The following is a 15949-nucleotide window of genomic DNA, read 5'->3' on the forward strand; positions in this document are numbered from 1 at the left end:
ACCTTAATGACAAGTTCATATAATCCGTTTAGACAATGACGTTAAATAATTCATCAAGAAGTTGCATGCAATGAAGAAAATGAATTGTGAAGATTTTCCAAAGGCTCAACCAATTGGTGTTAGATCACTCCCCAATAATTATTTGGGTTTGGAACTTAGGCAATATATCATGATCTATAGTAGGAATGGGACCACTTTCTCATTTAAATTTAAAATTTTAACTTTTGGTAAGGACAGGTTATTTTGTTTTCTCTGGTGTTGAAACTTGGGGTTCTTTATGCATGGAGGTTTTGTTGCTAGTTCCTTGTTCGCGAGAGAGGAAACAAAAGAAGTACGCTCGCCAGAGAGAGAGAGAGAGAGAGAGAGAGAGAGAAAAAAAAAGAAAAAAAAAGAAGCAATTTTGGAAATAAATAAAAAATAAAAAATTTTAATTTAAAAGGTTGATGACATGCCGTGGGTTAAATAGTTAAGTGACTTAAATTTCTCAAAATTCAGATAAATATACGGAACCTAAATACGTAGGCTCGGAATCCTATATTTCAAATGCCCAAGGGGAAGGAAAACGAATCAAATCGTCTTTTTGTGTTTAGACAATGGCAAACTTTGCTTGAGAAATAAAAAATTCCTGAAAAAAAGAAACAAAGAAAAATTAAATCATTAATAAAAAGAAAAGAAAAAGGAAATTATTGAAAACATCCCCATGATCAACGACACGTACTTTTATCTAGGGAACATCGACTTTAACCATAAAAAAGCAAACCTTTATACTTCAACAAAACGACAGGTCGTACGTACTATTCCGACCCCATTTTTCTCAACATTTTGAAGTCCTAAATACGCGAACTCTTAATTTGGTAAAATTAGTTAATTAACGACTAGAGCAGACTGTTTGGGAGTTCTTCAACAGATTCCAATCTTGGCTCTGCGCAGTCGAGCCCAGAGAGAGAGAGAGAGAGCGCGCGAGCCAGCCCCAAATAGCTCAGACTCAAAAGCAAAAATGGCGGACCCACCACCACCACCATTACCGCCAAAGGAATTGCCAATCAATCGCTACAAGTTCATTTGGCGAGTCCTCTTGATCTCCAATCTTGCTCTCGGAGGTCAGCTTCGCCGCTCTTTTTCGCCTTTACTTTCTGTGTGTTTCTTGAACTAGATTAGATTATGGCTTATGGGGTTGCAATTTAGAGTCTTTTATCAATTTTGGGTAATGGGTTATGTTCATCTAAGCAGAAGCTCCGTTTAAGTGATCTGGAACGCGTGTTTTCTCATTTTGGTGCACAATGTGTTTGATTTATTGACTCAGAGAACCCTGTTATATAAATTTTGTCAAGCTGTTGTTTAACTGTTTCTTTAGGCTATGATTGTTTGATAGGTAATTTGTTCTCATTGTTGTTTAATGATATGATCGCATAATCTAGTTAGACTAAGGCTGAGCACAAATACGCCCAATCTTAAACTACAAAATTTTACACATAAGGACAGCATTCAAGATAATGAGGGAAAAAGTGAAGCCTTTTTAGCCCCATGTCCGATGCATTTTCAGGCAAGCTCTTTAAGGTGTTTTTGGGGATAAAGTTTGGTTTCTCCAAATCACCACCAATTAATGTCAAAGGCAACTGATTTCAGACAGCTCCAATATGCATACGTATTTAATGCCCAAAAAAATGTGGTCATTCTTGTGGTGTGCTAATGGGGAATCAATTAATTAAATCTGGAAGGCCGTGGATAGAGCTTAGATACTTAAAAACCAGCTGGAGTAAGTTGACATTTATGTGCAAATCTTAATTGGCGGAAGATTATTGATATGTGAATGTTTGCCATCTATACAAAAAGTGGTTTCATATTTCTTGGGCCAAGATACAGGCTGTATGCTTTTCTGTCTTGTGATCGACATAAATCTTGCCAGAAGTATACATCCATTTGTCCTTTGGGCTTTTCTCTCTTAATCCAATCGTCTTAGATTATGCCCTATCTATTGAAAGGGGGTGGGGGTTGTTAAAGCGGGTTTTTTGGGAAAATATAATTGATGTGGAGAAGTATACATCCATTTATTCCCTTTGGGCTTCTCTCTCTCTCTCTCTCTCTCTCTCTAATCTTATTGGTGTTTTCCCTATCTGTTAAAAGGGTGATGACCAAGTATACATCCATTGTATAAAACAAGAGTTGCTACTTTAGTTGTTTTGAAGATAGCCATCTTTGTATGAAATGTCTCTTCTATCTTTCTTATTTGCGAGTGGATTGAATGAGTTATGTGACTGGATCTCTGGTTTGATTTTCCCATAGGAAGGATTAGTCCCCTCCCTACCCTGATAATGAGAGGCTACTGCCATCTGGACAAACCCACTTCCCATTCCTCTTTACCTTGATGACATGAAGCTGGTTGGTTAATTATCAGATGGTGTGCCTATTTTGCCACTTCACCATTGAAGAATTGGGGTTAAACTCTTGATCTCTAAGGTTCTATTGATGAATTCATCTCCTCAGTACTTAGTTTTACCCTTTCTTTTCCTTGTTTGATAATTTGTCACAGTATGAATAACAAAAATCATAGTCAAACTCAAAAGTAAACTTCAGTTTCATTCCTTGTGGAGTTGTGGTGGTTTCAAATCGATACTATGACTCTAACTTCGTTGACAGGAAATACAGAATTTTTTACTGACTTGCATCTGACCTCTTGCAGCTTACATGTTTATTGGGGCTCGGAAGAGAGATATTGGCATAGTAAATAGGAAATCTGCAGAAACAGGCGCTAAAAATCACAAAGCTGTAGTTGAAGTGCCCTCTCCTCCTGCAACAACTACTACAAGTACAACTTCTGAGACGTGGGATATGTGAAGGTGCAGCAGCCTGCCTATCCCTGGAGACCGGCAACAATAACATTTCAAGTAGACGTTAGAAGGGAAAACGAACTCAAAGGCAAGGATCCTGAAGAGAATAATCGAAATGATGAAGAAAAGACAATCTTAAAGTTTTATCCGTGAAAAATCCGCACCAAGCTTTTAATTGGTGCTTCTCTTTACTGACAGAAGCTTATACAGAGAAATTTTGTTTCAAAGTATAGACCATAGCACTTAGATCTTGTTATGTTGGGAGATGGATAGTTAACGGCTTGAGTAACATGTTTGCAGCAGATTACGTGCCAATTTTTGCACGATATAAGGACCCCTTGTCCATGAGAATTATCTGTATCTTCTTACTTTGGGAATTTGTTGCAAAATATTAGATTATCTATTTCTTCCCAAATACTTAGTGTGGAATTAATGGGGAAAAATTCATTAAGATTGCTACTAATGAAGATCATTAAACCTCCTTTGGGAGCCCAACCGGTTGTAAGGCACCCAAGGACAAAAATTAATCAAACAGCAAGAGTGAGAGAGAATGAAATAAATAAAGATTTTGTCATTTTGCCTTTTGAGGGCTTTGAGTTTGAGACTCTGATGTGGTTAACAATTAATAAAGGGCTCCACCATTGTTGTGTCCTCCAACTCCCTCCTCTAACGATATCCACACTTCCATCCAATCCCATCTGCCCTCTTCGAGGCTTGAACCATTCATCCAAATTTCAAAGCTAATTGAAAAAAAAACAAAAAACAAAAAACAAAGAAAAAAAGAGAGGAGAATTTTGCATACTGGCCATGGTCTTGCACAGTTAACCTCCCATTACGAATCTTCATCTCTACAATGCCAGGAACCATCCTAGTTTCAGGTACCAACTAACAACTAAGTTTTCAACTGTAATTCAAACATGGGCATGGCAGTTGTGTTATGTCTAACATAAATATTAACTTTTTTCTTTCATATGAATATTGAATTCCACTTCAGTTCTTGAATTCATGGACCTTCCATCTTCATCATCTTCTTCCTCAATATCCATAAAGGGTAAGCAATTATTTCTCCTCTGAACTCAGTTTCCTTCTTTAAATGTCTATCTAAAAACTTCAACAATTTAACAAAATTCTCACTGTATACATATGCACTTGCAGTTTCAATGGGGAAAAGAGAGTGCCAAACTTGGGACAAGGGAGACTTCACCTTGTAATAATCACAGCAGAACTTATTTTAGTCCTAAAAATGCTATTGTTATTGGTTGGATATCTAATTAATCCATGTTGTGTTTATGAACAGCCCATTGACGACCCTTCGTGACAATTTGGTTGTTCTTCTTCAAGATGCCGAGGGAAATGAGATATTAGACGCAGGTTTATTTGTCAAACAATCCCATATATATAGCTAGATGAACCCTTTTATCAATTCTAAAACTGAGGCAGATGAATATATGTATGATCATGTGTGGATCAGGTGTTGAGACCAAGTCCATAGTCGAGAAGGGTCTTTGGGACGCCTTCTTTCCCCTCAAAGGAGGTGGGTTGGTGCATATGAAGTTACAGTTTGTACTCAACGAAGAAGAGCGCATCCGAATCCGTTTGATGGTACTCTTTCGTGGTTCTGATTTATTTTTAATGATAAATTTCAGTTTGTATTCAAAGTTGTTATTGTTGTTGGCATTTACTACATCCTCTGAACTTGCTTGCAGAGAGAATCTGCACTAAAAAAGAAACTTGGGGAGTTTATCTATAGCAACCCCAGTAGTGTGCAAATTACTCCTGGTGCTGGGACAAATCTTGCATCATCTTTGTGCCTTCCCAATGAGATCTCAGGTTCGATCTTGAACACCCAACAAGAAAATTAGAATTTTTTTTTGGCGACAGAAAATCAGAATCTTCAGGCAGAAAAAGTAACATAACAAGAACAGTTAAATAGTCCGACAAGTCAGTAGTTTCAATATGGTATTAGATTTACCTTTCTTGAATGACTCTTTGGATGGAAGCCATGAGCATTGAAAAGATAGTAATTGGGATTGGAAGTACTCATCATGATCAGAAGTAAAATTAACTCAATTTGGAGAGTGGAATGTTTCCACTTTTAAGTAAAAAGAAGCTTGAAAGGAAGGTTCACGAGTTCTTTTAACGATCATTTAACGTGTTTTAGAGTGATGCAGATAGAAATGAGGAGACTTCATCAGGCATTACTCTGCATCAGAGGGTTGACCTCCCTCTGACTGAATCATGTCAAGGGAAATTAGTTGAGGAGACTGAGGCACAGCCACTTCCTGCTAATGTTCCAGCCAAGGCCAAATATGCTAGTGAATCTTCAAAACTATTAAGAAGCTCACAGTCCATGGTTCGAGTAATAAGTCTTCCTAATCTTCAGGAAGATAAGCCTCATAACCTTGAGAAGCAGGGTCCAATCCAGAAAACTCCTAGCAATGTAAAGAAAATGATAAGCACCTTCGAAAGTGGTTCAGCTGAGGTATGTCTGCATGTTGCTTTGAAACAGATATCTATATGTCACTGCAAGTGGATATAACTTGTTTTTTCCATGAGTTTGATGCATACTGTTTCCTTCACGCACAGGATATGAGGCCTTGCATCAAACCGCCACCAAAAGAAGTTCAATCGAACAGTATTAAAGCAGGAGCTCCCCTGAAATTCCATAATTTAAAAGAAGACAAGAAAGTGGATACAGAAACTGCAAAGTCAATATTAGAAGGGGTTTTGAAGTCCTTTTCTTCAGGGGACTTGCTACTTGACTCAACATCTGGTGATAAAAGTGGTGAGCAAATTAATTTACTTGGAGCTTCAGATGGGACTAAATCACCACATCCCACTGGGATAAAAAATAAAGTCAAACAATTGCATGTACATCAAGAAGTTGGCATAAAGAAAAACTTCTTCCACGAAGATTTCATTACAACATCAACATTTAAAACAGTTCAAGTTTCAGAGAAGATTCTTAGCAAGCATAGGCACCAACCAAATAATACGCGCCATGGAAGGCGAAATTCTGGTAGTAATCCAGTTATAGAGGAGAGTCGACTAGAAATTTCTTCCACAAATATTTCTCAAATCATCGACATTCAAGAAGCTTCAACTAGTGCCGATGTGTGTACATCAGTAGTAAACTATGAAGATAGGCACATTCCCTATGAGAGCTCTGGTGCCTGGATATTCCCAGATGAAGCAATACGTTTCTGCATAACAACTAGTGGTAAAAAGTTCATGGATTTACTAGGAGGTTGCAGAGAGAAGCCAAACATCCAGCAAGGAAGGATGAATGTATCTCTACCAGAAAATTCAGAAGAGGTACATGAATTTGCCAGCTGACTTTCTGGTTACTCATTAGTCATCATTGTTGAAGCATATTGATTTGATATATTTGATTTAACTGTATCTCAATTAATACTTTCGGCACTTCATGGTGAAGGAAAAGATTATAATTGACATGAGAATGATTTCTGAATGGCTTTAAAACTTCAAATGATGCTATTTTCGTTGTATCGAACATGGTGTGGTGGACCATTGAACTATTGTTCTAGCAGTCTGATCATAATGTTCATGCCATCTTTTTTAGCAGAATGTGAAGAATCACAGACCAAGAAAATCGAAGGTTGATCATCCAGAGGAAGCTGAAACTTCCGGAGGGAAAGTTGGACAGGTTAAAATTCCTCTCCTAAATTCTTTAGTGAAATGATTTATAGTTTTTATGTGACTTCCTCTCCTCAAGGCTAAAATTTAAGATTTAAGACTTCAGAGTAAGACTACAACTAACAAGGAAACAGAGTGCAAACTGTTAGGGAAGGGAAGTAGTGCCGATATGCAATTTCTTCATTTTAATCCTCCCATTTCTCTTATCAGGCAATAAAAGTTGCAATCATGATTGGCTTCGGCACACTAGTTCTCCTTACAAGACAAAGATAAAACAGGTAATTGCAGATGAAAATAAAAAAAGATCAGCAGATGAAGTTTCTCCAAGGGGTGGGGGTGTATATGCTGACTTGAATGGCCATTTTACGTCATTGCAGATGAAATTAACCGGCAGATGCACTTTGGTTATCATCCCAAGGGGTGGGGTGAGAAGATTTTTGAACCACCATTTGTTTTTTTGTTTTTTGTTTTATACGAAAAGTTTAGGGCAATTGTCCCAACACTAGCGGTTGTGTCCCCGATTTTGCCTCTCCTCCAACTCTTCATTTAATAACCTCTTTCCATGCGATTTAAATAGTTTTTTTGTTGTTGTTGGAATGATTTAAATAGTTTTGAATGCTGAAATTGACATTTGAATAAATCTATATATAACAAAAGGAATGATGAAACATTCAAAATATCAGAAAATATCTTTAGTTAATTCAAATATTAAGAATTAAAATTATTAATTAAATGACGATAATATGGTAAGTTTACATTTTTTTCATATTAAAAAAATAAAAATAAAAATAAAATAAGATAATAAGTCTTATTTTTATAAAATATAACTACCCATATTAATTTTTCTTAGTTCTTTAAAAAAAATAAAAAATTAAGGCTAGTAATAAGAATAACAATAAACAAGATTAATATAATATCTCACTTGAACAACATCCAACCAACAATAATCACTTGGCCCAAAAAAAAAAAAAAAAAAAAAATTCAAGAACAAGAGCTCCCCAACTCTTCTGAAAAAATAATAAGTTTTTGTTTTCTTTTTAACAATTCTGGTTAATAAAATAATGTGTTCTTCTCCTTGATTAAACAAAAAGTACTTTACATATATGAATTAGGCTAGCTTCTCAAGAAAGTAAGCTCATACTCTTGCACTTATAAGTGGAGCCACTTAAAGCATTTCCGGCTGGAGGCCCCAGCCTGGGCAAGAGGCCCTGCAGGCCCCCATTTGTTTTTCTAGCGCCCCATTCTTGCTAGGACAAGAGATGGGCTCCACCTGCCACGTAAGCAATTAACAAAAATTTTGATGTCAAAGTTAAAACTGGAATTAGATTGCAAAAAATTGAAAAGCATAAGGTATGTGATGTTATATGTCATGTTACTAAATCGAAATTAACCTTTATATTTTTCTTACAAAATACAATATGCTTTAGAAATGACCATTGACCATTGCATGTGGCAGCATCACACAGATAAGCGCATTGGGCGCGCGGTGATTTTAGTTGGTTGAGTTGAGAGAAGACTTTGTAACTTAAATTATTATATTAGAAGAAAAAGACTTGGGCAAAAGAGAAGACCCATAAGCCCCAATTAATATCGTCAACTCTAATTAACTCTATAGTTTAACAAGAACGAGCTACCTGAGTTTTTGAATAATCCGTAGAATTGAGAGAGAGGATACAAATAAGCTTGAGATATGATCAAACCGGTTCAAGATGTATCAATTGAGTTGAGGTTAAGTTCTTTACTTAACACCTTTTTCTTTTTCTTTTAAAATGTTTATTTTTTATTTTTATAGGAAACTTCGATGGTATGAGGACTATTTTAGGTGCATACTTAATTTATTTATGTGAAAAATCACTTGAATCCGATATAATTTGACCACTCAATCCGATATAACCCAATTTTCATTTATTACTTAGTTTTTATGATTATTTTGCCTTTAAAAGTAAATAATAGAAACAAATTAAAAACACTTTTTCTATACAATTAAAAGCGCTTTATTTTATGATTTGTATAATACGCATAATTAATTTACATATAATCTACCTAACCAAAAGGTAAAAATGAAGAACATATATCCATACATGACGAAAAATATGCATGAATGTTAAAATTAAATATATTATATTCATCACTTATATATACGTGTTAGAAGTGCATATAACCGATATATACTTAATTTTTCTTCTCTTGGACGAGATTATATATTTGTTAATTTGTTGTGTCTTGTTCAGTAATCTAGATGAGAAGGGGGAATCTTCCAAGCTCAAGGAAGATGGAGGACACACAAGTATAAGTAGTGCTGCAGCAAAACGGCCTAAACTGGAGGAAGTTGTTATTAACGCATATCAGATTCATCATCAGCCAAAAATATTCCTTCCAAAGTGGGAGATCATATTTACAGTAGCATCTGCATTTGCTGTGTTCGTTGATCCTTTGAGCTGCTACGTTCCCGTCATCATCGACGATAGCACGTGCTACTATTGGGACCAAACCTTGATGTGGATATTTTTCGCCTTACGATCGGCCGGCGATCTATTTTATGGAATGGACATTTTAGTTTTCATAAAGCGACGTCGAGGCAATGTTAATGCCAAGCCATTTGGGGCCTCCTGGACAAAACATTTTGGCGGTCATGATTCCACAATTTGGAAGGTGTTGAATGGCCAGAAATCACTTAGGTTCTTAGGCATTCTACCTCGCATTTGTGCTGCTTTTCCCATTCTACAGGTATATAAGTTCGTACCTAAGAAAACTAGCCTTTTTCCACGTAATTAAATATCTTATTTTGAAATTAATATTAATATTAAAGAAACTACTCATGCCAGAGTTATGTTTAGACTTGGCAACATACATAAACATTTATCTTTATATGTTAATAATTACTTAATATTGGTTACACAGTAATCAAATTTTAACTGTTGGCTTAATTGTGTCCAGGCAATCATATTGATTGGAAAATACACATACCTTGATAACAGTAATCTTTTTTATCTAATTCCAATCCAATATACTCTACGGGCTTATAACCTCTACCGATGGCTCGATCGGCATGCTAACTTAGAGACCGCAGTAAAAAGATTGCTTAAAGCTGCTCTGGACTTCCTTCCATTCATCCTTACTGCTCATGTAAGTTTCAATCTTGTCTGCCATATTCGATGAACTATTGATTATTGACTATCTGCTCGTTGGTCCTTCAGCTATTCGGAGCCTTGTGGTACTTTTTTGCTGTGGACCGAAAGATAGTTTGCTGGCAGGAGCATCTCTGTAAATTTGATGATATATGTGGTCGTGAAACGCTTGCTTATTTCTTCTATTGCAGTAGATTCACTCCAGAAAACAATATGATGTTCAATGTCTCGCGTTTACACGAAAAATGCGCTGTACAACTTTCAGCAAATGTAACAAGTTTACCTTTCGATTATGGTATATATCTGTACGCTCTCCAATCTAATATGACAAGCTCAAGAGATCTTCCAGTGAAGATGTTACAATGTATTTGGTGGGGCTTGCGAAATCTGAGGTTTGTATATTTATGAGGCTTTTTAACTTTTCATGATGATCCCTTAAAAATAAATAAATCATGTTTTGATCCTATAATTACAATTTACTAGGATGTCATAGTAGTAAACACGTTCTTATATTTCTGATTTTAAAAAAAAGGTTCTTATATTCTAACACTACCAATTAATTATATATATATATATATATATATATATATAGAATTTCATGCAAAGTTTTAAACCCATCAACTCTTCCTTGTGTCGTCTAAGGAAATTTCTTTGACTCTGAAAATTTCTTTTTCTTAGAGCATTTCCAACTAATATGTCAAATTTCTTTATCTTAGACATGAAATGACCAAAAATAAAGGTTAAAGTTGCTCCAACCAAATAGTCAAATTCTACATAGATTTAAAGGCCGGAAGAGATATGTTAAAAATGACATATCCTTGGAGATGCTCTAGATGAGTCAGTTTTGTTAAAAGATTATTAAACACTTATTCTTCATTTTCTTTTTGCAGTTCTTTTGGTTCAAACCTCCAGACCAGTTTCTTTAAGGACGAAATCATCTTTTCGATTGTGATCTCTATAAGTGGCTTGGCACTATTTTTAGTATATCTCAATTCAAGGGTGCAGGTTGGTGTTTAAACAAAACTGATGTCCTTTTTTTTGTTTGAGAAAGCGATATTCTAAATTAAATTTATGTCTTTAAATTTGAAGCTCCTCCATATAAATTTCCGTATTAATTCTTGTGTATCTATAAAATTAATAATTATATGCAGGGGTCGAAAAAAGTGTCAAATCAGATTAAATTGCAACAGAAGATTGAAACAATATATCCAGACATAATAGAGCAAATGCGTAATATATGCCGTCTCGGCTTGGCTTCACTAAAGAAAGTAAGTAGTTGGATTAATTTCCTCTGATTCTTTCTATTAAATTTTGTTCATTAAATTATATATATATATATATATATATATATATATATATTGGTAGGTGCCGTTGCTTGAAAGTACAGATGAGAAAGTGTTAAAAGCAATCTGCGAGTATCTTAAGCCAGTGACTTATGGCGTGGATGTTTATATCATTTGAGAGGGAGAACCACTTCGAAAGATGTTTTTCATCACACGAGGCACTGCATTGACCTACACAACTATTAAGGGTGGAACAAATGTGTGCAAGTGCCTTGAGAAAAGTGATTTTCATGGAGAAGAACTTCTAAATTGGGCATTCAAATTGTGCTCATTTTCAGAGTTACCTATCTCCACTACAAATCTTATGTCCCAAACAAAAGTTGAAGTATTTTCAATTAGGGCCAACCACTTGAAGTCAATTGTCGCTTAATTTTGGTGGTATTTTCGGAGGGAGCTTCTTCATTCTCAATTGGAGCATTTTGCAGCTTCTTCCATACAGGTATTCTGGCGCCACCGTCGTGCAAAGGCTAAGGGCCCAACTGGATGGGACAAACTTACATTAAATTAGCCCAAACTACGACATCCAAAAAAAAGAGTGTAATAAGCACATAAACCAACTACTTTTTTTTTTCTTCTTATCTTGTGTGGGCATGTTGTTTGTGTTTGTGTTACTTTGTTGTTGTTTTCAATTTGAGTTACTAAATATTTCCATGCTTTGAATTTGTTTTGGACCTTGTAACATGCAATAATTTATTATCGTTTTGAAGTTGTGCCTTGTTTTGAGTTTTTTGAAGTGCTTTTCTTCGGCCTTGGCCCTTTTCTATATGGTTTCCTTGTTTTGGCTTTGCACAAGCCACTAGGTTTCTTGTTAAGTAATGATTGTGACCAAAAAACGAGCACTAAAAAAAAAAAAAAAATGACAACAGTCATTATTATTTGGTGACATTTAGTCACCCCAGCATTAGTCACTAAATGTCACCAAACAATGATGACTGTTGTCACTTTTTTTGTTGTTGTTGCAGTGGTGGAGGCTATTTTTTTTTGCAGTAACACCTTTGAATAATGACAATGCCAAAAAAAGCCTTATTTGCTTACTGAAAGTATTTAAAAAGTGTCTTTTAACCTCTAGGCAATAGTTGTTGTAAGAGTGTGTTCTAGGTCGGATATGAAGGATAATATTCCGCTTAACAACAGGAAAGGGTGAATGCAAATGAGCTTGGAAAAGACAAGAGCAACATCCTATCTGCTTTTAGGAGAGATTTGCAACACCACCACTCCAACTTTCATTCAGCCATAGAATAAAGCAGAATTATTTCATCTTTTTGGCCAAAGACAACACCACCACTCCAACTTTCATTCAGCCATAGAATATGAAATACTTTCTTTTAGTTTTCTAGACTTGCTAATGTCACGCTTGAAAAACTCCATTTCGTTCTGTCCAAATTCTCCCTCTATCCGTGTCTCTTCAGTCTCAGGTTAGTAAGGATTCTCACTAAAATTTGATGGTTGTTAGAGGGGCAAAACAGAGAAGAAGAAAAAAACTTATTTTAATTCTTTGGAAAGAGAGATACACGTGGAAACACTTGGGGGAGACAATAATTCTGGAGAATTATAGCTAAAAGTTAGTTTTCCGCAGACATATTTAACTCTAATTAGCTTTTAACGTGCCAGAAAACAATCATTGTTCAAAGCTCAAACCAGGGCAATCATAAAAAGTACAATCCATAAGTCAGGTCTCAACTATGCGAAGACCGACTAATTAATCAAGCAGAAAGCATAGTGGAAGCAAAATTATTTCATCTCTTTGCTAAAGACAATATTCTTCAGTGCTGATATTTTTACTCGTGTTTTATTTTTCTATTGAATTTATCTTCTCACTCACTATATAAATCTAAAAGAATACAATTAAATCTTTCCACACATGATTATTTCTAAAATATCATTGATTTAATTCAAATCAAGACTATGACATGAATGTAAGTTAATTGGGCAAGAAATGAACATTTCGGAGTAAATACCTTCTCCGCAGAAAGTTGTATTTCTGATGCATTGTTGTGTGTTTGCTATGCTAATCCTGGAGAAGAGACCTCCTGGGTTTTACTCCTTTGCTTCAAGTTGCTTTTGCTTCTCTTTCTTTCCTTCAAAACAGATCAGTACACAAGAAAATAATCAATCTTATAAAATCAAAATTTCAAAACTGAAGTAATAACTTCTCTTCATTTTTTATATATTTATTTTGGGTTATATCGACTATCAATATGCTGAATAAGTGGGTTATAACTTATATGAGTAGATGTTTTTTTTCCTAAGTGCTTAGAAGTCATTTACAAATAAAGTGAGTGGGAAAAAAGAATAGAGAGTGGAAATAGCAGCACTCTAATTCTTTTGGCAACACTCCAACTTCATTGGGCCATAATTGAATTCAGACATTTATCTTCTCTTCAGCTTTTGCTAAAGACATTTATCCTTTCTTCGGTTTCTCAGCTGAAGACATTTATCCTTTCTTCGGTTTCTCCAAATTCTCTCTCTCTCTCTCTCTCTCTCTCTCTCTCTCTCTCTCTCTCTCTCTCTCTCCAATGGCTTCCTCTCTTCTTCTTCTTGTGTCAGTTTCATGGTTCTCTTCCTTCCTGGCTCTGCTAGTCTCACCCGCACAAGCAGACACCTGCACCTCACAGGTATTCAATAACAGCAATCTCTACTCCAGCTGCACCGACCTCCCCGTCCTCAGCTCCTACCTCCACTGGACCTACGATACCTCCAACTCCTCTCTGTCCATCGCCTTCATCTCTACACCCCCCCAATCTGACGGCTGGGTAGCGTGGGGCATCAACCCCACCTCCACCAAGATGGCTGGGGCACAGATACTCTTGGCCTACAACACAGATAGTGGGATCCCAACCGTCAAAACCTTCAACATCAGCGCATACACCTCCTTGGTACCGGGAAAACTCTCGTTTGATATCTGGGACATCAGCTCCGAGTTCTCCGACGGAACGTTCAAGATCTTCGCCTCCGTTAAGGTTCCCAAAAACAAGAAGTCCGTGAACCAAGTCTGGCAGGTGGGTCCCGCGGTCAACCAAACCTCTGGTTTCCCCGACAAACATGACATCGTCGGCCCCAACCTCGAGTCCTTTCAGACCTTGTCCTTGGCAGCTAGGCCCATTACGGGCACTACCATTAATCCCACTACACCTAGCACTAGCATTAATAATCCCGCTGAACCTGGGAACTGCATTCCTGGTCCCAATAAGGGCACTCAGGGCACTCACCCTCCCCCTAGGACGACTAACAAATTTCCGTGCGCTAGTGGCATGGGTGGTGGTGGCTTTAGTGGTGGTGGTGGTGGTAGTGGTGGTAGTGGTGGTGGTGGTGGTAGTGGTGGTGGTGGTGGTGGTGGTGGTAGTGGTGGTGGTCGTGGTATTGCAGGAGGGGCTTTGAGGATTGGGAGTGGAGGAAACGTGGTTTTGTTCTCTGTTCTTGCAGCTCTCATTGCTTTCTAAATTTCGTATTTTGGATTTGGTCTTCCTAATTTTATTTTTCTTCATAGTAATGTGATCGATGAGGTTTATTGTATAGGGATGGTAATTTTCTGATGCTAATGGGTGAAGAATAATTTTATGTTTGGGGATAGCTTTGGGGAAAGTTTTTGGATATGGGGTTGGGGCTAGTTCGGGGAAATTAATATGTATATTATTTATATTTCATGTATGTATATATTGATAAGTGTGTTCTAGTTGTGTAACATGAATATTATTAAAATTTAAATTCTGCATATTTCATTCAATAGTTTCTATTTTTTTTCTCTGGTATCAAAGGCATAAATAGAGTTTGTTACCAAGCTCCGATTCGCTTGGTCATGTTCTCATCCCTATTATATTGTTGAAGATGAAACAATTAGCAAGTACAAAATAATTTTTGATTTTGGTTACTTGTTTAATAGAGTTCGTTAAGTTAAATCCTTTTATTTAGGGGAGTAAGCACCAGAATCACCAATGACAATGAATCAAGGAGAACAAGGACTCTGAGTTAAAACGTAACAGATGACAGATGACTTGGCTCAAGAAATCAGATGGCCTATGATACATAGACTGTACCAAAGGATTACTCAATAACAATCAACCAAACAAACTGCACACATACCTGACTTTAACTAAACTTTTTGCATTCAGAACTACTCATCCAACACTACTTTTTGCAGACGAGACACGAACATCTTAAATCATTTCAGAAACTGAAAACTCATTCAATCAAATTATCAAACACATGGCATATGCATTCAAAGTGACATCTAAGATACTCAAAAGGATTCGTCAAGCTAGGACTCCGTATTGCTAGCCAGTGACGGAGCCACTTAATATATACAACTTACTAATAAACATGTTGTAATTTAAATTAATGGCCCCTTTAAAAATAATTAGACATGGCTAATTTTGAAAATTTTAGTTCTAACATGTGTTTTGAACATTTATATGTATTTGATATACTTGTGTTTTCTATTTCAGCCCAATTTTACAATTCTAACTCTGCCCCTGTTGCTAGTAACAATTAAGATGATTCAAGTGTGTGCTCAAATCCATACATTCAGAAGCAAATAGTAAGACATGCTGATGAAATAAAATATAGGAACTTTGCAAAACAAAGATACAGAACAACCATTCTTTTAGGTTATGATTAATCATATTTGACACTCTTGTAATTTTACTTTGTAATTTAAAATCTCAATTGATCTAGATTAGGATAATGGTGCTAGCATCAATTTTTTACTTTGTAATTTTACTTTGCGCATAAACATAATTTTTTTTAAAGAGATCGTTACATTGTTAGATGATATTATTAATTTACACTTTATAATTAGAGATATTTAGTCATAAATCCATTCTTAGCACTAAAACTATAAATAGAATAGATGAATGACATATTGATATGTACATGCATACGTATTATAAAGTAGATTGAAACCGCCCTACATTCCACTTGTGTCGCAAGGAAAGACTTATTATAAGATGTCGCCTCTTATCCTCTTATAATTTTAAGAGAGAGCTGCTCAACTCTT

General features: G+C 36.0%; 2 protein-coding genes, 1 long non-coding RNA gene and 1 pseudogene across 5 annotated transcripts; all 4 read left to right on the forward strand.

Annotated features, from left to right (window-relative positions):
- The first annotated feature begins 865 nt into the window (after positions 1 to 865).
- On the forward strand, positions 866 to 3227 carry LOC117634567. Its single transcript, XR_004586794.1, has 2 exons — positions 866 to 1100; positions 2681 to 3227. It is a non-coding gene; the product is annotated as an uncharacterized LOC117634567 (long non-coding RNA).
- A 276-nt stretch (positions 3228 to 3503) lies between these two features.
- On the forward strand, positions 3504 to 7069 carry LOC117634980. Of its 3 annotated transcripts, XM_034369285.1 has the most exons (11): positions 3504 to 3706; positions 3823 to 3879; positions 3984 to 4035; positions 4126 to 4199; positions 4300 to 4430; positions 4535 to 4658; positions 5000 to 5310; positions 5415 to 6143; positions 6412 to 6495; positions 6696 to 6763; positions 6863 to 7069. In XM_034369285.1, the coding sequence occupies exons 1-10, from the start codon at positions 3682 to 3684 to the stop codon at positions 6756 to 6758; spliced, it is 1650 nt and encodes a 549-aa protein (XP_034225176.1). In that variant the 5' UTR covers positions 3504 to 3681; the 3' UTR covers positions 6759 to 6763; positions 6863 to 7069. The 3 variants fall into 3 exon arrangements, with proteins under 3 accessions (XP_034225176.1, XP_034225175.1, XP_034225177.1); XM_034369284.1 differs by having other exon boundaries at positions 6696 to 7069; XM_034369286.1 differs by having other exon boundaries at positions 6415 to 6495; positions 6696 to 7069.
- Positions 7070 to 8175: 1106 nt separating this feature from the next.
- LOC117635504 lies at positions 8176 to 11464 on the forward strand (annotated as a pseudogene).
- Positions 11465 to 13472: 2008 nt separating this feature from the next.
- LOC117635960 (auxin-induced in root cultures protein 12-like) lies at positions 13473 to 14396 on the forward strand. The gene is made up of 2 exons (XM_034370362.1): positions 13473 to 14100; positions 14269 to 14396. The coding sequence occupies exons 1-2, from the start codon at positions 13473 to 13475 to the stop codon at positions 14394 to 14396; spliced, it is 756 nt and encodes a 251-aa protein (XP_034226253.1).
- The last annotated feature ends 1553 nt before the right edge of the window (positions 14397 to 15949 follow it).

Source organism: Prunus dulcis, chromosome 7, assembly GCF_902201215.1.
Source record: "Prunus dulcis chromosome 7, ALMONDv2, whole genome shotgun sequence".
Lineage (NCBI taxonomy): Eukaryota > Viridiplantae > Streptophyta > Magnoliopsida > Rosales > Rosaceae > Prunus > Prunus dulcis.